Here is a 24,101-nt window from a genome sequence, read left to right as displayed (position 1 = left end):
AGAAACAAAACAAGCAAGCAGACAAGCAAAATGAATGAAACGATTCGATGCATAGCCACAAAGATGTAACCCAAATGCCGATTAAAATTTCATAAGCCATCTATATTCACAAAGAACCTCCAAAATTACAGAACTCCTAAACAAGATACCACATGCAAAGAACATAGTCCCTGAGGTCCAAATGAGAGAGATTTACAACTTTGAAAACTATCTGCTCTCTCTTCAGTCTTCATAAATAAAACAATGGCCTCTAAATTGTGTTGCTAAAACTAGAGGTAAAATTACCTTCGCCTTATAAATCCAAGCGTGCCCTCTGAATGTTGAACCAGACATGCGAATGAAGATTCCTCTAACGTTCGTTTTCGGCCTCCAATTTTTAAACGCGCCTTTGATTCTGATCTCCATTTTCGATTTCTTGAAGCCAAATTTGTGTAAAGCAAGAAGACCACTGTCAGATTCATTCTCCTCAAAAGATTCAAGGCAACAGAAGGCAAAAGAGAACGGATGCAAGTGCGGTTTAGAAGGTGCAAAACCTCCTAAAATCGAAACTTTTGCAACTTCTGCGTAGTGACACTGCCATGAAAGATGAAGAAATGCGAATGGGGATTCTAATGCTTAAAACACCTGAAAAGGTGAATAATGTCACGCTTGAAGCACTTGACAGTGGACAATATGACTTTTCAATCCGCTTCGCCCAGCTATACTTGACCATATATTTGTGAAAAGAGTTCGGATGTGACCTTTCCCGGAAATATTCTCCCATAGGTGGGGGTTACTCTCCACCCGATGATCAGGACTTGATACATCAACCAGACTGATGCTCATGTTGTTTCGGATAATGCAAAGCTTCCCATTGAGAGAGACAAGAGCGGCCGCCTCCAGAGCTCTAGAGCTCCCCAAATGCAGTTTGCTATCTATAAATTTGTTCCAAGAATTGGTAGTCTCATCGAAAACCCTAAGTTTGCACCCATCTCGGCAATCCAAAGCATAGAGCTTCCCATTCATCGAGATGCTAGGGTTCCGCCAACCAGAAACCATCCCATCACCAATCGGATTCCAGGTATTTGTTTCCGGAGTATAGGCTTCACTCAGGACCTCCCGATGGGACCCTAGTCCTTTTAGGAACCACTTTCCATTGTAAACAACGCCAATAAAAGGCACCATAGCCGTGCTCATTTCTGCTATAAAGCTCCATCTGTTCTTGTTCGGGTCATAAACCTCCGCAGAACGAAGAGTCCTTTGGATTCCATCACATTCGCCACCAGCCACATAAAGGCAGTTGTTTATGACACAAGAACCAAAAAAGTAACGTTTCCGCAGCATATCCGGTGCCCTATGCCACTTATTTGTTCTAGCATTGTAGTAGATGACCCGCCTCATAGACCCCTTCAACGGATCTTTTCCTCCAAATAAGTACAGGTGGCAACCACTCAGAACAGCACAACCGAATCCAAGTGCTTCGCTATATTCCCCAGGAACTGGGGGAAGTGGCTGCCATAGCTGGTAGGTTGGGTCAAAGGCATGCCACGAAATCCTCCCATCACGGTCTCTTTTAATGATGTAAACCCACTCCTCCGCAATTCCAAGGCTTTTTCTAAGGGAATAAAAGTAGTTCCCCGAAAGAAGGCGGTGCCATCTCCTGCAAACGAGACGGAGTCTATTGTGTTCAATGCGAGGGACTCGAATGAGACAAGCAATGGCGAGATCGTCAGGAAGACCCGGTAAGAGAGGAGGCTGGAATCTTGTCCTCTCCCTTCGCGAGTTTCTTTTAGTCTTGTGTGCACGAGGATTGATATCTGGTTGGATGCATATTTTGGATCCCGGAACGAATTTTCTTGCCCCAGCAACGGTTTTCAAGCCTGAATCTGCTTTACAATAGCAGGACACAGAATCAACCTGCAAAGGTACCAGCAGTTAAGACACAATTAGCATAACAAAAGTGGAAGAGGAAAACAAAACCGAGAAGCCAATGACATATGGTTTGTGGACTCCGGTGCAACGGACTCCATGTTGGTGTCGGATGCAGATACATGTCTCACTATGGCATTCATTTAATTACAATCTCAAAGACACAGGGACATGATAAAAAATATGCAGTACATGTTCCGTTTAAAGAGTACATGGGGTTTACAAGGTGCATTACAGCATTCCATGCATAATATAAGGCTTATGTGCATGGTTCAATATAAATTTGAACCATAAAATATGCTTGTTAGGTGGATGTCCAACAAAACAATCGGGCTCAGATCCTGTCCAGTATCGGTATGCAAGTGCCGTGTGTTCGACACTGGTAACACGTTTACTATAAACATTCAGAAGAGTCCATGTAACATATAGCTGATGACCATGTCAAATAGTCATTCTCACAGATTAACACCCTTCACATATTTTTTAATCACTCCTCCTCATGAGTACATATCTACACCTAGACCAGATAAAATTTAAACTACTCAGGAGAATGCGGGAAACAAACAATCGTGAGATGGTAACCTCAAGTCTCCAAATGCACAGGTAATTGGCATGTTTGGGTAGCTCTATAAGAGCCCCCAAGGAGCTCAAATAGTACACAGACAAGTAGATGCACATTTGCTCTTATGCACATGTATAAGCATTCAACCACTTTAATGAGTTCTGCTGCAACGAAATATATCGAACCTAGCACCTATGTGTCACCCTTCCAAACAAGGGGAAAAATGACATGATATGATGACATATTCAATACAACAATGGGATAAACAAAGCAGGTGCTCGCCGCAGTTCTGCACTCATCAAAGACTGGTAGTGATATACTGGAGGAAGGTGGGGATTGCATCAAGTTTGCTTGGCCCTTGTGGGCTGGGCCGAGTTCATACCCCTGGAGTTCTGGAGGATGATTACTTGCAACAATTTTCAAACAAACCAGTTCCTTTAACCACAAGAAGTTGAAGCTACAACATTTCCACTCTAAGACATGTATCTTTTGATTTCACGACCAGTACGGTTCTTTTTGTGAAACTGAATCACCCAATAGCAATGATGTAGTGAATCAATGGCTTATAATGAATTTAAAGGATTCAGTTTTTTTGCCTTCATCTTTTTGCTAATGGGCAATGGCAAAAGTGGCACACATCATCTGCAACTTCCGAATTCTGAAACACAGGTATTTTGGCGTTTTGGAACCCTATTCATCTTCCTGAGGAAGGGCATCCCATATTCTTGGATTACTTGAATTGATACTACATACAACTTCGTTATTCAACCAATTAAGACTAATTCCAGAACTTAGCAGTTCTTTGTGCACCCACCATATTCACACAACATCATACATATTCTGCCAAGTTAGATGAAAACAACAGAGATAAACAATACTAAACAGTATGCAAGGCGCATCTTTCAATTATTTCCCACTTCCTCATTCAGCCGGTAACTAATATGCACTCGATGTCCTACCTAATGCTGGACCATGACAAGTAAAGATTGAAAAAAATGCTAGGGAGAGAGGGAGAGATAATTCCCCCGAAAATGAGAACAATCAAGGAAGATACAGCGGTCAGAGAGATGGTACACTGGGCTTCTAATCATATTGGCTAATTAGACGCAACATTGTAATGAAAGATAATAGACATGGTACACTGAATGCCCACTATGCGTCAATCAGTGTGCGCCAGTACCCATTAAGTTATCAACAACTTATTGCCGAGGGAAAGAAAAAAATTTTAACCCCGATGCCAGCAAAAATCACTCAAAAATATAGATTCAAGCCATATATAGCTAAATCAATAAGCTACAGAAGTGAAACAAGAATAGTTTCAAATAGGACTAAAACACGTGATGCGCCTACAAAATCTACTCAGCTACTCTCCCCCTAGACTCCTAACCTTCCCAAAAGTGTACCCAAATAGAAGGAATCCATCTAAAGAACCGGCCCATGTTTACCAAAATTAAGCTGCAGAGGCCACCAAAGATATTTTCTCCAAACTTATTCCAGATACGTAACTAAAACTCATCCATGATTGGAAACATTAGATCAAAGGCATCCAAACTTGCTACTTATACCACTTCACAACAAATGCAGCAGTCCAACACCTGGATGCAAATCCCCATTACTTTTCTGATTAATAAAATTTCTTTGCCGTTCAAAAAAAAAAAAAGCAAATCCCCTAAACAAACAAAGTTAAATTCCCATCAGAGATTCAGCATAATTCCATGTGGGCATCTTCAGAAATGAATGAATTGAAGAAAATGAACAGTAAAAAGATGAAAGATCAGGCGGGGCTCACCAGTGGAGCTTGAACTCGGAAACCCCTATGTGCATTTGGAGATCGTTCAACAGTTTGGTCCATCTCACAACAAACAGCTTCATAAACCAATTTCTGGGTCAAACCCAAGATCAAGAATCAAAATTGAATTCCTTCCACAGACCCAAATCATATAAATTAAGCTTCAATCTTGCAAATCGGATCCCCCAGAATGATAGTAGAAATTAAAGGAATATTACTACTATAATGTATACGACCTCAAAAAGTGCAAAACCCAAAGAAGCTTTTTGTTTTGCCTCTTTTGTCTCTGCAAATGCAAACAAGGATACAAACAAGCAAATTGAGCTTTTACTGTAGAAGTTAGAGCTACAGCAACTTCAAAAACCGAGGGTCACCTCTCTCTCTCTCTCTCTCTCTCTCTCTAACAACTGAAGACTACAGCTGGAGTGCTGGACCCAATAGTCTGCAAAGATTTCCAACAACTATTTTAATACTTAGATTTTCACTTTTAATGTAATCGGTTGAAAGTATTTGTCAACTCTCACGTAAAGGACAAAAAGCTTATATCTTATTGCTGGCATTTAAGTATTGTATACATGTAATAATCTTTAGGGTAGTCCTATGGTACACACCCCTTATTAAGGGGTGTACCGTACGCATCATGATTTTAAACCCTTGGATTTCAAAGTAAATAATCCGGACCACCCATTTATTAAACCAATTAATAAAATAAAAAAATGGCTTAGCAGGTAACAGATTGTTCTCTTTTCATTGACTTTCTCTCCCTCTCCCTCATGTGTAAAATACTACAAATTATATAACATAACCACAATTGTTATGACAACACAAAAAATTGACACTTTCTTATCACAATGTGTCGTACCAAAAGAAATCGATCAAAAGATACTAGATACAAGACCAAAATATATCGTTGCACAATCAATAATTATTATACCCAAACAAAATACATGTCTAAAATATCACAAATTAAATATTGTATAACTTAATATCCTAACAGTCCTGATCGATCATTTTAAAAATACACTCACTAATGACATTTAGATTGTACAGTCAATTTATATTTGGTATGAAACCTAGTCCTCTATTGTAGTTGAATGTAATGTAGCCATGCGACTGTGACACAATAATGACGATCAAATCCGTTGAATTTTTTATGTTTGTTGATTAAGTCACCTACGTAATTTTTTGTCTCAATCAAGTTTAGGAAGCTCCATCATCGGCACGCAAATTGAATAATAGAATGATATTTTTCATCCAATTAAGTGTCTAGCCATAAGCCATCAATTTCATTCTTGATACGAATGACCTAATTAATATTATGTAAAAGATAGACGATTTTGATAAAATAAAAAATAAAATAAAATAAACACCTTACGTGGGGCTCAAATGGTGCATTATTATATTTTAATGTTGTATTAAAATTGAACGATGAGATTTGTTGAAGTATCAAACTTCAAACACTAACTATGTGATTTATTCTAAAAAATAATAACATTCTTTTAAAAAGAAAAAGGAACGAAGGGTTTAAGACTTGAACCCTAAATCTTTTAGATAAATGTCCAAACTCCAACACCTTATTGCTATGGTACACAATTGAGAATTTGTAATTCTAAAGGCTATTAATTATATAATATTTTCTTGTATGTAAGAGCGTTATTTTCAGGCTAAAAATTTGAAAAGGCAGAGGCCTCAAATGCCTCCGTCCTAATGATGGGCCTGCACTTGTAGATCATATTATAGCTATGTCATTGGTGTAAATCAAAATATCGACTATAATAATTTTTTTTGAAAGAAAGTATAATGACAATAAATTTACAAAATTATTTAGATTTTACTTCCACGACCTAGTTCAAAGGACCACCATTAAATTTGAATTGGTACGCATAGGGTGAAGGTTTGACACCGATCCATGTGTTAAATATATAGTGCCAATTGTTAAGTGCATCGCCCTAAATATTGATAAGATTGGGTATTAATATAATTAATTTCACCAATTACAAAAAGGAGAGTAATTTTCACACTGTATTTTTTGATATTCACACTTATTTTTTTGTACTCCATTTTAGTGTTGAAAGTGTATGCATTTGAGACAGTTGGATAATTATTTTTTTCGTGACCTTTCATTTTTCCACAAAGGAATTTTGATTTTTTGAATTAAATTTTGTAGAAAAAAAATTTGATTTAGACTAATATTTTGAGAGGAAATTGTAGTTGTATTCTAAAATTTGGGTATAGTACTTACTTTTTGGTGAATTTCTTGGATGAAATTTTTGTGCGAAAACTTCATTTTTAGTTTAAATTATTGAGGTATTGTGTAGGAACAAATAAGAATTTGAAAAATTAGTGTAGAGGGAATCGAAAATTAAGACAATATGGTGGAAATTTTAAAATTTGAAAAAATAATGTGGCGGGAATTGAAAATAATTAGTGGTATTGTATTTTGTCAATTATAACTATCGTTTACTGAACATTCCGATTGAATTTTTTTTATACGACACGTTGTGGGTATGAAAATGCCAATTTATGGTGTTATCATAACAAATTTGGTTATATTACTGAATTTGCGGTATGGTATTTTGCTAATAATAACTATCGTTAATTGAGCATTTCAATTGAATTTTTTTATACGATACGTTGTAGGTATGAAAACGTTAATTTATGGTGTTGTTATAACAAATTTGGTTATATTACTGAATTTGAGGTATGATATTTTGTTGATTATAACTCCCGTTAATTGAACATTCTGATTGAATTTTTTTATACGACACGTTGTGGATATGAAAACGTCAATTTATGGTGTTGTCATAACAAATTTGGTTATATTACTAAATTTGTTGTATTTTAGACATGTGTTATTACGGAATATTTTAATTAATTTCCTTTGGTACGACACATTGTGGTAAGAAAACGTTAATTTATGATTTTGTCATAACAATTATGGTTTGTTATAAAATTTGTGGTATTTAAATATGTTTTCTTTTGATATGACACGTTGTGTTAAGAAAATGACAATTTTAGGTGTTGTCATAATAATTGTGGTTATTTTCTAAAATTTGTGGCATTTTACAAATATTTTTGGCTTGGGTATAACAATTGTTGATTTTGGTACGACATATTTTGATTTTGTTACGGAATATCATCCGAGTCAAAAAAATTTGGTATGATTCATTGTGGTAAGATAATGCCAATTTATGGTGTTGTTATAACATTTGTGGGTAACATTATTTAATTTTTGATATTGTATGCATATATTTGGTTAGGGTACAAGTATTATGGATTTCCGTACGAATAATTATGGTTACATAATAACAATATTTTTTAATTATGGGTAACCTGCTAATGACCTGTTCAATAGGTAAATTTTAATGTACAAGTCGTAACTAGAATCATAAATATGCATTAGAAAACCAAAAATTGGCATAATGAAAATCACAAATTGTCATAATTTAGGCATACGGTATATCCTGTGTACCATAGCTTCCTCCTAATCTTTAACTAATCTTTAACTAATTTTTAACTCACCTGTAATGAGGACAAATATTCAGTAAGGAAAAAAAATTGAAATGGTTCTTATAGTTAAGTGTTTGTGTCAACTTAGTCCTTGTAATTGTAATTGGCTCGATTTACACTCTATACTTACTATTTTGTTCCAATTTAGTCCAATCACTAATTGCTGTTAGTCCGCCATTAGTCTTTTTAACAGCAAAATAAAATGGCCCATTTTTTGGGATTAAAACAGTAATTCTCTCATTTCCCTCTTGCCTTAATATTGGGGTGTGCACGGATCGGGCGGTCGGGTTTGACCCCCGACCTGACATGGCAGGTAACAAATGTTTTAGGCCTGTAAACCGAACCGAAATAGGGTAAGAACCGTCCGCGAGCCTGATTCTTTACATCTGGTCGGGTCCGACCAAAAATCAAATTAATCTTTATGAATTGGTCGGGTCAGGTAAGAAACGCACCAATCGGGACCCCGAACCAAAATCTGATTTTTAACAGAAAATGAGCCCGTATCCATCCGAAGCACATGTTCGACCCCGCCCGAGACCCTTCGGGTCGGGTCCACGGGTGGACGGGTTTTTTGCACTAGTCTACCTAATATACCTTTGAACCAAAACACAACTTATTCTTTCATTCTCCATTGATAAGGAGGCACCTGAGATGAAATTTGGTTATAGTTTTTTGCAAAAAGTTGCCCTCTAATTCAGCATTTTCATAATCAACCATGAGGCAACATAACCACTGGTATTGTCTATTTATTCAACTTGTGGACAAATACTGAGATACCTTATTTTTCTGCATAGTACTGAAAATGCATATAGAATCATGTCTAAAAGTCACAACATGATATAGATCCAAAAGTCATAATATTACTTAAACTCAGGGGTTGTTCTGCTAAATAAGTCAAGTGGCTTATTTTTTTGCCCTTATTCAATTTTTTTCACATTTGTTAGTTTTTTTATCAATTTTTTCTGGATTATTGCTTCGTCATGACAAGAGGAACTTAAAAAGTAAAAAATTACCATCAAAATTCAATTTTTTTGAATAAAGACAAAAAAATTGTTTTATTGGTTTAGTTTTGTCTTTATTGGCTTATTTTTGTCTTTATTTAAAAGGACTAACGGCGGACTAACGGTAGTTAGCAATTTGACCAAATTGGAACAAAATGAAAAGTACATAGTATAAATCGAGCCAATTACAACTACAGGAACCAAGTTGATACAAACATTTAATTACATGGACCATTTCGATTTTTTTCCCTATTCAGTAATTTATTGAGGGTGAGGGAGAGAGAGAAAGAGAGAGAGAGAGAGAGAGAGAGAGAGGTGAGTGGTTGAGACTTGAGAGCAAGATCCATAGGAAAATTTTAATGTCGAAGAAAAATCTAGGGCTGTCAAAGTTTAGATCACAATCAATGATTTATGACATCTGCACATGTTTGAAGAAAAAAAAAACTATGGGTACATATTTGGTGTCCACCAAATATCCACGGAATTGTGTGGGATCCCAATCCCACACAAATTGATCGATTTTCTCTAATTAATTGACCGATATTCGAATCAAGAATATTTCAATTTGTTTAAAACATAGTTTTAAAAGTCTTTAGAAAAATTCAGCTCATTCGAAAATTGGTAAGGGCAAAAATTGGATGAATTAATCAAGTTTTTACCGCAATTCAAATTAGCTGATTTTTTGCAACATCTCTTGAAACAATATTATGAACAAATTTAACAGCTCCGATTATTAATTTGGTGTACATTTATACACCAAATGGTGTACCCTTATTTTCTTCTTTTTTGACAAACAACGCAAACGCAACTTATATTGATAAAATCAAATACAAATTGCACTGCCCATAAGCCTAAAAAACAAAACAAAACAAAATACAATTAAATAAAGCAAAATACAGCGCAAAACAAAACAAGAAAAGCCGCATGAAAGTTAGCTCCGGCGTTGGACCCATCATTCCGCTCAAGAAGGTGGGTGGGGAGAATCAAGGGGAGCACCATGCGCCATACATGCCCAGTCCCGTCGCAAGTTAGAGGTCAAAGCCGAAACAACGCCGGATCCAAGGACGGAACCAGAATTTTACCCTAGCAGTGACGAAATGTATACTAAAAAAATCTAGTGGTAGCGGGACTATATAAGTTGGGCATAATTTTTTTTTATATATAATATTGCATTTTCTAAAATTATTATCGTGTGCGGTCGCCGCCACTAGACCCCCCTAGTCCTATCCTTGGCCGGATCCACTGCAAACGCCTTACCATCGCCGTTGGGGAGCTCTGAAACCATCGCCCAAACCTATCGGTAAGCAAGAGCCAAAAACTAGATCTGGTTCTCCAAATCTAGCTCCCCAAGTTCAAAAATGATAGGGAGATCAGGAGATCTTCTCTCCCTAAAGAGAGAATATCAACCATCTCACACCCATAGAGGTAGGACTATGTGCACGAAATTCTTTTTACCCTAATAACACACTAATTGTTACTACTATATATTACATCCCTTTTCCTTCTCATGTCTTTACTTCAACTAACTCTTCTCACCTTTCAAAAAGCACAGAAGCAGCAGAAGAAATGACAACTAAGGAAAATGTATGAGTTAGGCCAAAGACTAGTTTCCCTCACCAAACTCTTTTCACTAAAAGTAGATTAGCGGATTAAACACACTTAACAGCCATATAATAGACACAACGAAAGTGGAGCAATCACATTACTCTCATGAGGGCTAGATTCCATCTAATTTTCTAATCCGTGATCTACACTCAAGGCTTAATAAACCAACAACTTGAATCAGACATAGAGATGGTCCCCCTTTCAAATTCACTCAATATTTGTACTAGCTCATATCACCATGACTTGTTATTAGACGCGTTTTTTTAAACATTTTCTCCTTTTGAAAATTGACATTCCGTTCGGCTACGATTCAGCCAAAGTAGAGCTCATTGGAGGTGTATATCTGTTACCTGCGCACGGGCATGGGCGCAGATCAACCAATTTTGCCTGAATGATTAGAAAGAAGCTGAGTCCTTGACTTTACGAGCTCACAATTTATTCCGGACGATAAAAATATCATGAATAGAAAGACCGGCCAAAAGGCCGCTATTAAATTAAATTGATTAAAAACAAGTCGTGTGTCCGCGGCTTTACCACCAACTCCACATAATTTGCTCCTAGAGTGACCTTTCATAATGATATTTCATAGGGTTCCCATCATCCCTTGGTCCTTTCCTCTTCACAATCATATCTTTCTTTAAGCCATTATTATGTTATTTTGAGGTGAGATTAGCTAGTTTCGTAAATGATTATTTACCATAATTTCCGCCTCAGAAAGAAAACAAGCATTAGTCACAGCTTTGGTGGCTTGCAGGCAACCACAATATTGACAATATACAATATAAAATTTTCTTGACATTTTTGGCACTATTCCATATGTCAATGGCCATTACCTATCATCAAAAGAAGTAGTATTATGAAAACCATAATTCCAGCATGTTGTCTTTGTATTGTGGGAATATGGTTGATTGTCAACAATCTAGAAACATATTAGCAATCTTTAGCAAGATACCTAAACAATTTTCATCAAGTGTTCAATTTACCACCTGACCTCTTTTGTGCTTTTTGATCTTCTAGACTATGAATGAAGAAAGCACAGTAATGTGCACAAAAATTGATTTGGGTCTCTAGGTCTGCTTTCGCTGATGTCTTTCGCCTTTGATTTTGGGGCATGGTTCCTCAGCAAAACGTTAAGCATGTGTTTAGATCCGAAAGTCAAAATTGATTCTGTTCTGTGGTTCTGATGAAGCAAATCAATGGATTTGAATTTGGGTTTCATGTTTGTTGACTTAATTGGAATCTGATTCCTTCAACATTTTTGTTGCAAATTGAATAAGTTTTGTAGTTTGGGCCAAATTCTACATATGGGAGTTTGAAGTCTTGCAAGTTGTGTTTCAGTCACTCCATCTAGGTGTTCGACGGGTTAGGTTTACTAGCAAACTGGGTGAAGAAGATGGTGTGACTGGACCGCCCCATCTAGGTTTGGTGAGGAATGTTGGCAACGAAGTGGGCATAGGGAGGAGTTGGTGAGACGGCAGCAACAGGTTAGGAGTTAGGCTCCAACAATGGTTGAAAAAATAGAGCCTGTAATGATCAAAGATGGTTCTGGTTAGGCTCCAGCGATTTGTAGTTTGTGCGAGGGAGAAGTCGCGTGGTTTTGAAAGGAGGGCTAGGGCGGTTACGCTAATGCCGGTGGGGACGGCCTTGCACCAGCTGTGCTCGGTGGGGCCGATGGGGTGGGATGGGTGTGGATCAGTGTGAGACCCCATATGGGAAGTTAGTCCCACATTGGGAAATTGGTAAATGATGAAATGGTATATAACTTATTTCGACCCGCTACTGTATAACTTAAAGTTAATCTTTTGAGCCACGTGCTTAAGAGAGAGACGGCATTAGACGGTTTGGGTGCAATGGATCAAATCTTGAAAAGTTCAAAGGCATCATTAACATTTATCGAATTTTGAATGTTTTTTTGAAAATTTCTCAGGAAGAAGACAAAAAAAAAAACTTGCAAAGCAGATGAGCAAAAATTAGCAATGAAAAGAGCTAACAAACAAAGTGAACCAAGACTGTTAATAGTCATTCATTTCCCCACTCCACAGCATAAAAAACCATTCTAGAATTACAAGGACCAAGGGGAAAATTCCAACATCAGAAACAATAGCAAAAATGATAACCAAAAAATGTTCGAAATACTACTTCTCCTATAAAAACCAAGTGAAATTCGCTACCACAAGAACTATGTTCCAACAAGGAAACCAAACCGCGGCCAAAAAGTGGGATATCATATCAGTCCCACGCGCTTGACATACCCGGACCACCACCATATCCTCCACCACCATGTCCTCCGCCACCATATCCTCCACCACCATGTCCACCACCATATCCTCCACCATAACCACCACCAGACCCAGCACCACCATAACCAGAACCTCCGCCGTGGTCTCGTCGGAAATCCCTACCGCCAAACCGCCCTCCACCAGAACGACGATTCTTCCCACCGCCACCATAGGAAGATCGAGCTGCAAAGCGGGAAAGCCAAGCGGGTACTTCCTGATTCGATTCTTGCATCAACTCCGCCAATGACCTAGCAAGCGAAGAGTTGTTCTCGTTGAAGAAGGCAGTGGCCAACCCCGACTTGCCAGCTCGCCCTGTCCGGCCTATCCGGTGGACGTAATCATCTATGTCATTCGGAAGGTCAAAATTGACCACATGCGCAACGTGGGGGATATCGAGACCACGTGCCGCCACGTCTGTTGCGACTAGAATCGGTGTGTTACCACTTTTGAAGGACCTCAATGCATATTCTCTTTCCTGCAGATGCCAAAACACAAAGACAACTCCAGTACAATACCACCAGCAGAACAGGAGAAGAATAAATCTCCTTCGTTTATTACATATTACTGTAAAACTCTAATATAGCTTCCGATGTACTTGTGGGTGTACAAGGTTAGTGCCCCTTGTTTTTGCGCCTATCTCTAGTATAATTCAGGGGAAAAAGAGAGCTCACAACTATTCCAAAATATCTACAAGAAACAGGAAAACTGCAAATTTCAAGAATTGAGGTTGATTTGTTGGACACAGAATTGTAACACAGAGGTGAATGTGAAGGTGAGACATGAAACACGAATAACATGTGCACAAATCTTCCCTTCTTCCTTTTTTAAACTAGTTGCATTCAAGACATGCACCTAGATGAACATAATAAATTCCCCAGCACAAAATTGCCTGAAAAGTTAAACAAATTTACCTGCTGCGTTCTGTCACCATGAATAGTAGTAGCAGGAAAACCATTCATACAAAGCCAATGTTCTAGTGAATCAGCTCCTTTCTTGGTCTCCACGAAAACCAGTGTCAGAGCTTGCTACAATACCGAAAGCAGAAAACGAAAAATCAAGTACATAATAAAGACTAAAGTTAAGATTTCTAAGGACAAACTACAATACGAAGAAAGAGCAAAAAAAAGATTACATAGCTTCCCTTAAAATTGACATTAAGATAGCTTCCTCTCTTAACATTAACCCATTAATTACACTATCCAGAGCATTTTAACAGAGAGAACATTCCACTGCAAAACTGAACTTCTTCCATCCTCCTCTTCTTTTTTTAATTAAAGATTCATAGAAAATGGCAACAAATGAGATGCATCAAATGTACAAAAAGCCCTAAAACAAGCCGGCCATACCAAACCAAACGAAAACATGTCAAAGGCCATTGCAAAATAGCCTATATATTTGATTCTACAAACAATCAAGCTACTTCATTTCTTATAAGATTTCAATCTCATCCTTGCAGGTTAAACACTTAAACCCCATGTTCTTCGCACACAATAATTAGAAAGTCAAATGACATTTACATAAAGGATTTCTCGACGCCATTTCCTTATGTTCATACTTGTAAATACTAAAAGTCCAGAACCACTGCTGATCAAATAAGCCAAGTGCAATGTCGTGGTGACTTTCTTTCACATTACTTAGCTTATAAATGGAAAAAATTTGGTAAGAGTGACTCAAACCCGCCAAAATCATTTTGAGATTTATCACCAAAAGTAAAAACAAAATTCCATACAAATAAATCAAGGTGAATTGGTCATAAAGTCTTAGCTCAAATATATGGAAGTCAGGAACACCAAGCCCTCCAGTCTTACCTTGCCATGAACACCATTTTCCTTCTGCGCATGAAGAAGGTCCATGAGGTGGCTTCTCTTGTCAGATTCATGGACAAATTCCACCCTTTGTACAATCAGATCAGTACTAGAACCAACTCGTCCAACAGCTAGAAAAATGTACTTTGCAAGAAAATCAGAAGCCAGTCTCTGCATATCAACGGAGTAGAAAACTTATTACAAAATGCAGAAGACAGTAACCCAGAGTCCGTGCTGTATCCAATTGCAATGCTGTAAGTGCAGATCAAAACGTACAATGTAACAGGTAATAATGCTGTAAAGGAAAGTTTGTGCTTTTTAAAGGAGTGTAGCCGAAGATACTCATAATACACGAGTAAGTTGAATCCTGAATGTTCAAAAGATTTTAACTCACATACGATTACCCAAAGTTCAGATCAAACTTGAGGAAAACCTCACTTTTTTCATGTGCAAGTGAACAATATCCTAATAGAGAGAACCAAACCTGTATCTCTTTTGGAAAGGTGGCGCTGAAAAGCAATGTTTGTCTGACACCTGGTGGAGGCATGTCCATTTGTTCCACTATTTTCCTTATTTGAGGTTCAAAACCCATATCCAGCATTCGATCTGCCTCGTCAAGAGCCAGATACTTTATCATCTCCAGTGATACCCTTGCCCTCTCCAGCAAATCTACCAACCGCCCTGGGGTTGCCACAAGTATATCAACCCCTCTTTCCAGCTCTCGGAGCTGCCCAAATCAATTTATGAATCAAAAAATGCTTGAAATGCTGCAAAGACTGCACCAGAATGGAACAAGGATTCTGATACAGCAACAAGGATGCAACAAAGAGGTGCCTCACCTTGTAGCACGGTTAACTAGGAAAAAATATAAATGCTCAGACTGGACACCATCTCAGCAATACGATGCTCAAGTTTAACTCTGACACTTATCATTCATGTCTGTCGTTTAAAGTTGGCATCTTCACATATACAAGCACATAAGTGTGCACACAGCCCGACCAAAAACACAAACAATTATTTGCAATCAAACAGAGACATGATCCCTACAACAATAGGGGTCTATAGACTAGATACTAAGTTATAAGGCAGTTAATGATTGTATCTACTTCCTGTCATACTTATTATTTACCGTACACACTTTATAGAATAGTTTACTTCTCAAAGTATACACATGTTTGTCCTAACCTTCAGTTTATTTTCCCCATTCAGCCAACATACTGAGATTTTTAAAATTACAAGCATAAATATTGGTCAGATATGACATTTTATTCCATCTATATAATAAATCAGGACTGGTTTTGAATCCAAAAGACAACCAACGCTCCAGATGTCCCCTGCATAATTCTCCACCCTCCATTCTATAATGGCATTTTTGTAAATACTTTATAAAAGTGATTTTTTTCCAATACAATTCTGACTGAAATTTCCGAAAATTAGTGACTAATTATGGTAATCTATAATTAAGGAAGTTATCCTAATCCTAATGCTATAATCAGCCAAAATTTGAACTAAAAATAATGAATACACATTATGGTAATCTGCTTGATTATCTCCAAAATTGAAAATCATCCTAATCTTGAGAGCGCTTCATCCTAATCCTCTCTCTCTCAACGATCACCCTCTCCCTTGCCCGCTGAGCTTCCTCGGCTTCTCTTCTTCCCCTTCGTCTGGAGCATCCCAAAAGCCCTCAACACCACCGAGCTCTCCACCGCCTTCCCCGGCAACAGCGGCTTCGTCATCTGGGCCCACGAGGCCTCCTCGGCTTCCTTCTCTCTTCGGTAAGGACCCCCCATCCTCTCTCTCTACAATTTATTTTCTGATTCGGTTTTTTAATGGGTTTTGTTTTTTGTTTTTTGTTTTAGTTTCAGCAGTTGAAGCAACAACAGCAGGGAACGACGCTTTGGGGGCAGCCGGAGGTGGCACACCAAGTGTTTCAGAACAGGGGAAGAAACGGCAGCCGTCTGTCGGGTTTGTCTCTGGTGGCTTGACCTACGCTGCAACAGTCTCAGCAGCAGCAGTTGTCCGTTGAGGGCTTTGTTTCTTGGGAACAGGAGTTTTCTTGCCGCGTCAAGTAGGTAGTTTATTTTTATAGGGTTAATTTATTTGTTTTTCCCATATTTGATTTAGTTTATTGGCTTTACCATACTCAGTTTAACAGGATGGGTGATTTACATTTGATTTGGTGTAAGGTTTTCTAGACATTTTTTTGTGCTCTATTGTGAATGATAGAATTTACTTGGGGATATAGGGTTGTAACTGGTTGGTGCATTTTGGAATGGGTGCGTGTTCAGGTAAGACGTGGCTTGAAGAATATTTACTTCAACATAAGACACGTTTAGCGCTGATCCAACCGAAACGTATGCTTTGTGATAATGCTTTACACTGTGAATAAGCTTGCTTTCAATAAGACCATTTGTAATTAAGAGGGTTTGGAGTTACTTGATTTCTAGGGCTATAAAAGTCTGATTTGTGCTTATCTATTGTGCATGTAGGGGGGTTTTCTACCTACATATCAAGCCTCACTCTTAGGTAAGTTGATTCCTTCTTTTAAATTGAATTTTTGTGTGTTGGGTGGATGAGTTAGGAGAGCTGGTATATTTTTTAAGATAACTTTTTCTTTTTTCCCTGTTAATTGGTTGTTGTCTCTGACTCTTCGCTTCATTTGTGCTAACTACATTGGTTTTGTTTGTGTCCATAATTGTTATTACCTTTTAGGACTATTTGTTGCTTCTTATTTTGGTTTTGTCTACAAATTATTGGATGTTAGCATGTGTAACTAATTTTTCCATTCTGCTGCTTGATTTTTGCAAAAAGTGTGGAATTTTCATTTAATTTGGCCTCTAAAAGCATGAAATCCTATTCTAACTATACCTAGGGTAGTGTTTTTGGTTCTAATTTGATGGTAAGAACTAAGAAGCCGTGTACAAGTTGAAATTTTTATCACACTTAGTGTTTGGTTTTGAAGGGGATCATTATGGTGGGGGTGGTAGCCTTGGTGGTGTATTTTAATAATAAGAAAGGGAAAGGGGAAGCTAAGAACAACTATCCTCATCCTCATCCTGATTTCTTATTTGTTTGATTATTGATTTGGTTTATTTTTGTTAATGCTAAAACTAGATGCATTGTCGGGTCTCATTAGGTTTGTTTTCCCCACTCCTCTTCTCAAGTATCATTCGGTGACCGTGTGGAGCCCTAATTGCGTATTGGTTACCGGACCTATTTTGGAGCTCAAGCAAGGTAGAACTTTACAATTTATCTTTAGTTGTGATCTTACCTTTGCCCTGTTGTTATTTGGCTTTGATATTGGCAATATATGCCAAGACTTGGTCTGCATCACCCAAACCTTTACACTATGAAACCATGGCTCTAGCATTCCATTCCGGAAGAAAACCAAATCTGCTATATTGTTAACATGCATCGCAAGAAAAATGCCATTTAAGTGAAAAATGAGATTACTGCAACTAGCAAATTGAAACCGTGTTACATAAAAGTGGTTTTTTTTCCCGAGGAAACAAAAATGAACCCAATAGGAAAATATTGTTAACATGTATCATGCCATTTGTATTGCATTGTGCTTCTTTATTATGTTTATATGAAACGAGGGGTTTGTGTTGCAAGTGGGAAACTGTATGGAGAGCTAAGGGAAAATATGGCAATAGAGATGGGTGGGTGGCTACACAAAGATCATACGTAGTGGTTTTCAGTTTCTGCGCAAGAAGAGTGTGAGACATGACGCTTGAGTCTTCAAATGAGTATAGAATTTGATTATGGTAGATATTGGATAGGTATTCCAATGAGTTAACTGTGGGTTAACAGGGGTGAGAATCTAACAGGAAATTGTGATGTAAGATGGTTTCATGGTTAGTAGGGTTTGAATTTTTTTTTTTTTTTGTTATTATAGTTTATAAAAAAAAATATGGGTTCAGTTTCTAAAGTCTTCAATTGCACATGATTCTCTCACGATCAATTCTTCTACTGCTCTGATACAAATGGATTTTGTTTTGGGGGCTCTTGGTTAAAAGTTGATTTTTACCTTACAAGTTGTTAAATAACACCGGAAGTGATATCTTTCCATATCTTTCGCTCTCTATTATATTTCAGAGCACAGAATTTGACATTGACAGCTGGAGCTTAGGGGTTAATGCTATTTTGAGTACAATAGACCTGTGCATTTTCGTTATCAAATAGACCTACTCTTTATTTTTCTCTTTCCAAAAGATTGCAGGCTCAAACTTCCACACAAACTGAGGACCAAAATTCAATCTGAGGGGATACTAACGCAAGTACAGGAAATTATGTTTCAGCTTAAATTTGATTCTTACTGTAATCAATATCATTTAATTCGTTTTCTCCTTTTTGTGTTAACTAATTTGTTTTTAAGCATTTGTGTGTTACATTGGATTGCTCTCTACACACATTTTATTTTTATGGGTGGTTGTTTAAGTCTTGCTTTAATGCGTACCTCAACTCTAGCCACACGTACTTATCGACCTGACTCTGTATTGACTTTTTTTGGCTATCATACCTCAACTCCAGGCTGTATAAGTTTTTTTGAGTGCCCATTTTTTTGATTTGTCAATACCTCAGTTGAACTATGTTGGAATCTTTGGTATCATCAAAATCCTATTGTGGTAATTTGATGCAATTGAAAATAGTTTCCAATACTCCGGAGTATAAATAATTCATGAAAATCTTAGTTGTTATGGGTTATAACCTTTTTTCTGCTGACATGGTTGATTCATATGCCTTGGGCCCTTTTTTGCCCCTCTATTATAAACTACTGTAATATTCTGCTACAAACTTTTTTTTTACGTGTAATACAAGTATGATTGTAGAATAAGCTTATTCTTTTTTCTTGATCTATGGAGTAGGCTTATGTCCTACAACACAATCTGTCTCCAAAATCATCCTCACCCATGAACAAAGCTCTCTCCAAGAGCTCTAGCACAGCATCTTATTGATTTAACGGGAACAAAGCTCTCCCTATCCAAAAGTTTTAGGGCCCCGATAATCCTCACCTTATCTTTAGCAACAACTGACAACCTTCTTATTGACCGGTAACTTTGTAATCCTAATATGTTAATTAGGCATTGATTATGAGCTGCAATTTATTCAATCAAGGTGTCTATTTTTAAGCGCAACTCCTGCTATGTCAAGAGAATTATCCTATGGCTTTTAATTTTATCTGAGGCTTAATGATGTTAACTGTCGTGATGCTTCAACGTACTATGTTTAGTGTTCTGCTTAGATTAACTACATCTGGATACTTGACTATGTATAGATGAGCAACGCCTATTTTTCAATGACCAACCCTTAGTTCAATAACTGGCTTAGTAATCTAAGTTAGTTAGCATAGTGCCGTTTCTGAAAATACTAAGGACATGCATAGTGCATACATCCATTTTCCATTAATGAGATTTGTTGTGATGCTTAGCTAGGGTCTTGCTATTAAATCGTTTACTATCCAACTTCAATCTTTGTTCATGCAATCCCATTAGTTCTAGAAGAGTTCTGATTTTGGTTTGGGTTTTGGTTTTTCAAGTGTGATTGATTTTGAAGACCATAATAGCCGTGTTGGGATTGTTTGGTCGTAATTCTTGGTAGTTAAAGTAGTTAGTTAAAGGGATGGCAGATTGTATGGATAAATCAATGAAACTCTATTCTAGCTCACTATGTAATTCTATGCTAAAAAAATATTTTAGCATGAAGTACTGTGTAATTGGTGAAAATACTTATGAATTGTGGCAAACTTAGTGTTATGTTGTGTGGTGCAATTACTATGAGCGTCAGTTTATTTAGGAAGTCTCAATCTTCCCCACCGTTCAGTTTATTTAGCGTTTTTTTTTTTTTTTTGGTTTTGGGTACTTCTATTATTCTTTCATTCTTTTCGGGTGGTCATAAATATGTGCAAGATTAGTTGGACTATTTTTATGATTCTTTCATTCTTTCCGGGTACTTTTGTCATTCTATGAATATGCTTGGGTTATTATTTTTTGCATAGTTGAATTTTTTGGATAGGGGGTTGATATATTGCACGCGAGTTCAGTATTGTTTTATGTGTGCTAATTTTTCAAGCCGTATATGGCACGTGAGTTAAGTATTTATTTGCGTGTGCTGATTGTTGGCATGGGCATTCACTAGTTAATGTACAAAGAATGACTAAGCCATCTCAGCAAACTAAAAATTCAGTTTTGAACATAATCTGTTTACTTAGGATCTGGGTCCAATGAAGGACGAATGATCCCTAAGTCCTTATAATAATTAAAGCATACTTAGATGAAGGAAATAAGTGAAAGTAATATCCTCTTGCTCATGCTTCCACAAGTAAAGCACCACCATCAGCGAATGAAAAAATTATAAGTTACTATCAATGGAAAAATCATCCAAAGATAATGACTCACAACCAAATTGCAAAACTAGAGCAAAAGGTCCAAGACACCAAACAAGCAAAAAGGAACACTACCATGCCCATGTAGATAGGGGAGGGAATGTATCCATCAAACATAAAACAGAGAACTCTCAAAAGGCTAAAACTCATATTACCTAAAATATTTAGAGATAATATGCACCTAATGCAGGTTACTGGTAGAATAGTTCCAAGTGTGGATACTTTTATTGAACTTATAGAGTCCCATCTTTGTATCTTGGCGAGGATTCTAGATCGAACTTATAGATTTTATTGGTGCATTTGCTACATGGATACCATCCCTATATAATTTGTAGGAGATTAGTAGGTATATATGTTTATCTCAGACATAACAAGTAGAAAAGAGGAACCCATCAAGGCACAAAAAAGAATGCAAAGTCATTTTGTATACTTTATACCAGCTAACAACCCCAGATGCAAAACATGCAATCTGCAGCAAAAGGCCAAAACATTGGGTTTGACACTCAAAATGACAATTTATGTAAAACATTAGTAAATATAAAAAATACTAAATATAAATAGCTCAGAGAACGTTCAAAGACAGTTCAACTAAAATAGGAGAACTTAGTAAAAAAATTCAGATGAAGTTCAGCGCTAGCAGACCTGTTGGTTAATAGGTGCTCCACCATATGCGACGACCACCTTGACACCAGTTTGATACGCAAATTTCCTAGCTTCTTCATGAATCTACACATAGAATTACAAACTTCAAGCTCTTAATTACACAAAAATTAACCAAAAACAGAGCATCTAACAAAAAAAGCCCAGTATCAGAAACACACTTGCACTGAGAGCTCTCTCGTTGGAGAGAGAATAAGAGCAAGTGGGAAAGCTATACGCCCACGAGGTCTCTGTGCAAACTGGCCCGTCATAATTCCACTGATTATTGGGAAGCAGAAAGCAGCTGTTTTCCCAGACCCAGTCTGGGCACAAGCCATCAAATCCCTACCTGCAAGGGAAATTGGTATGGCATGTCGCTGCACTGGTGTAGGCTTCACGTACTTGCACCTCCGTATATTTTGATTGAGTGCTTCACCCAGGTCGATTTCTGCAAAAGTATTCACAGGAGGCGGCACATTATCCCCACTAGTCTCAACCGGAATATCTTCATATGCGTCAAAGTTAATCCCAGTATTCTCCTGTTCACCCAACTCTTGCTCCGTATTGTCTTCCTCTGCAAAAGGGTTAACTTCTCGCTCCCTCCCCCTATCCCAACCACCACTTCTGCTGTTCCAACTTCCGCCACCACCACTGCCATACCCAGTTCGACTATTATCATTCCTAGGACCGCCAACCCAACGATTCCCACCAGATGGGGCGAGAGTTGATCCACCTTGAACTGTAGCTGGTGGGTCCGACGAAGGTGTTTGATTGCGTAGATGTGGAGGAACGTACGTTGAACGAGTTGGAGCCGAAGTGGTACCAACACTCCCGTTATTTGCAGCAGAACCAGCAGCAGCTTTCTCAGCTGCAGCAACTGAATCAGCCCATGAACTCCGCATACTCAAAAAACAATTCACCCTTTTCTTTCTGAATTTCCCCCGAGCTTCTACTAAAAATTCCAATTCCAGGAAATTCCTATAGTTGGTATGCAATATCTTTCAATAGCAAAACAATTCCCCGATTTTCGTCACAATCAAAATTGACAATCCTTCTAAACCAAAACCTGATCAAAAAACGAAATTTACCCAGAAAATGATACATTCATCCAGGAATCATAACAATGCAACCATACTAAAAATAAATCAAAGAACCAACCAAGATCTGCTAATAGAAACCAAACATCAATTGCCCAGAAGAAACAAACGCAACCACCAACATAATCATTACATTTATAACTCCGGAAAAAAACACAGAGAATCGCATCAGCACAAGACATGCACGGAGCAGATGAATTTATCGAGAGAGAGGGAGAGAGATGGATAGGTTTAGATAGATACAGAGAGAGAATATAATGCTACGCGTAGAGAGATGAACCTGTGTATGTGTTGACGTCAGAGTCTTTTGAAAGACGAAACGTTGTTGAAACCCTAATTTCGCAGACGGAACGATCGGGAGCAATACAAAAATATCTTTCCTACTCTCTCTCTCTCTCTCTCGCTCTCTCTCTCTCTCTCCCACACACTTTCTCAGTTTCTCTCTCTGGAGACAATAGTAACGTGCTTTCGTTACTCCTAGGCGTAAATGGGAATTAAGGGCCCATTTGGTTCTTTTTTGCTTTTTTGCCTTTCTTTTTTAAAAAAAAAATCATTTTTAGTGCTTGTTCTGTTTCTTATGAATAGTTTTTTGGTTTATTGATTTGTCTCCATTGTTTAACCTAATTAAAATAACTAAATAGTAATAAGTGACACATAAGAAAAAGGTGTGGTTTCGTACTATTTCTTAATCGTCTTCCTCTTCAAATGGCATCAAAAAATTTACTCAATTCCTCGCATCTAAACAAAACTTAGTATCTTTGATCACCATCAAGATGAAAAAGAAACAATAAAAATAAAACTAAATAGTAGAAGAGTTTATAAAATGATATTCCTAAAAATAAGCAAATTAGAAAGAGGAACCATGCAGACCTAAAATAAGTCATTTAAAACTAATCATATAAACACATGTTTTGTCCTTCATGAAATCTCATATTCTCGAATTCATCAAAGGGCAAATTATAGTTACCCTCTCTAACTAACCCTCGCGTACACTTACCCCCCTCTAACTTTTTTTTTGGCACTTAACCCCCTCAAACTAACTGAAATTCAAACGGTCATAACTTCTTCGTCCAAAATCGAAAATATGCAAATTATATATCGATTTCGAGGTCTTGAAGTCAGCTTTCTAATGACATCAAAATCACATCACGATTCAAAGCACACAGAAAGTTATGATCAAAAGAGTAAGGGCTAGTAGACAGAAAGACCGTTTTGATCATAACTTTCTGTGTACTTTGAATCGTGATGTAATTTTGGTGTCATTAGAAAGCTGACTTCAAGACCTCAAAATCGATATATAATTTGCATATTTTCGATTTTGGACGAAGAAGTTATGACCGTTTGAAGTTATGACCGTTTGAATTTCAGTTAGTTTGAGGGGGTTCAGTGCCAAAAAAAAAGTTAGAGGGGGGTAAGTGTACGCGAGGGTTAGTTAGAGGGGGGTAACTATAATTTGCCCTTCATCAAAAGTAAATCCTTAAGGCCACTGAAGAATTTGTCAGGTTATTAACTTTAGAA

General features: G+C 37.4%; 2 protein-coding genes and 1 non-coding gene across 3 annotated transcripts; 1 reads left to right on the top strand and 2 right to left on the bottom strand.

Moving 5' to 3' along the window:
- Positions 1-66: 66 nt before the first annotated feature.
- LOC131317374 (F-box/kelch-repeat protein At1g55270-like) lies at positions 67-4,713 on the bottom strand. Its single transcript, XM_058346932.1, has 2 exons — positions 4,260-4,713; positions 67-1,896 (listed from the first exon to the last, which is right to left on the bottom strand). Exons 1-2 carry the CDS (start codon positions 4,320-4,322, stop codon positions 643-645), a joined length of 1,317 nt encoding a protein of 438 aa, XP_058202915.1. The 5' UTR covers positions 4,323-4,713; the 3' UTR covers positions 67-642.
- A 6,684-nt stretch (positions 4,714-11,397) lies between these two features.
- LOC131308700 (small nucleolar RNA snoR100) lies at positions 11,398-11,505 on the top strand. The gene has a single exon (XR_009194532.1). It is a non-coding gene; the product is annotated as a small nucleolar RNA snoR100 (small nucleolar RNA).
- An 869-nt stretch (positions 11,506-12,374) lies between these two features.
- Positions 12,375-23,068, bottom strand: LOC131300491 (DEAD-box ATP-dependent RNA helicase 37-like). Its single transcript, XM_058326368.1, has 7 exons — positions 22,864-23,068; positions 21,669-22,552; positions 21,490-21,573; positions 14,944-15,186; positions 14,463-14,630; positions 13,566-13,679; positions 12,375-13,129 (listed from the first exon to the last, which is right to left on the bottom strand). The coding sequence occupies exons 2-7, from the start codon at positions 22,386-22,388 to the stop codon at positions 12,605-12,607; spliced, it is 1,854 nt and encodes a 617-aa protein (XP_058182351.1). The 5' UTR covers positions 22,389-22,552; positions 22,864-23,068; the 3' UTR covers positions 12,375-12,604.
- Positions 23,069-24,101: the final 1,033 nt, after the last annotated feature.

Source organism: Rhododendron vialii, chromosome 1a, assembly GCF_030253575.1.
Source record: "Rhododendron vialii isolate Sample 1 chromosome 1a, ASM3025357v1".
NCBI lineage: Eukaryota > Viridiplantae > Streptophyta > Magnoliopsida > Ericales > Ericaceae > Rhododendron > Rhododendron vialii.
The sequence above is the reverse complement of the archived record's forward strand: the minus strand, read 5'-3'. Positions and strand labels throughout refer to the sequence as shown.

Bases quoted from the DNA above. Each gene is read 5' to 3' on its own strand.
- LOC131317374 (XM_058346932.1), bottom strand. From the start codon at position 4,322: ATGGACCAAACTGTTGAACGATCTCCAAATGCACATAGGGGTTTCCGA. The intron at 1,897-4,259 runs GTGAGCCCCGCC...GTACCTTTGCAG, and splicing joins TCCGAGTTCAAGCTCCACTG to GTTGATTCTGTGTCCTGCTA.
- LOC131300491 (XM_058326368.1), bottom strand. From the start codon at position 22,388: ATGCGGAGTTCATGGGCTGATTCAGTTGCTGCAGCTGAGAAAGCTGCT. The intron at 15,187-21,489 runs GTCTGCTAGCGC...TGATTTGGGCAG, and splicing joins GAGCACCTATTAACCAACAG to CTCCGAGAGCTGGAAAGAGG. The intron at 13,680-14,462 runs GTAAGACTGGAG...TCGGTATTGTAG, and splicing joins AAAATGGTGTTCATGGCAAG to CAAGCTCTGACACTGGTTTT.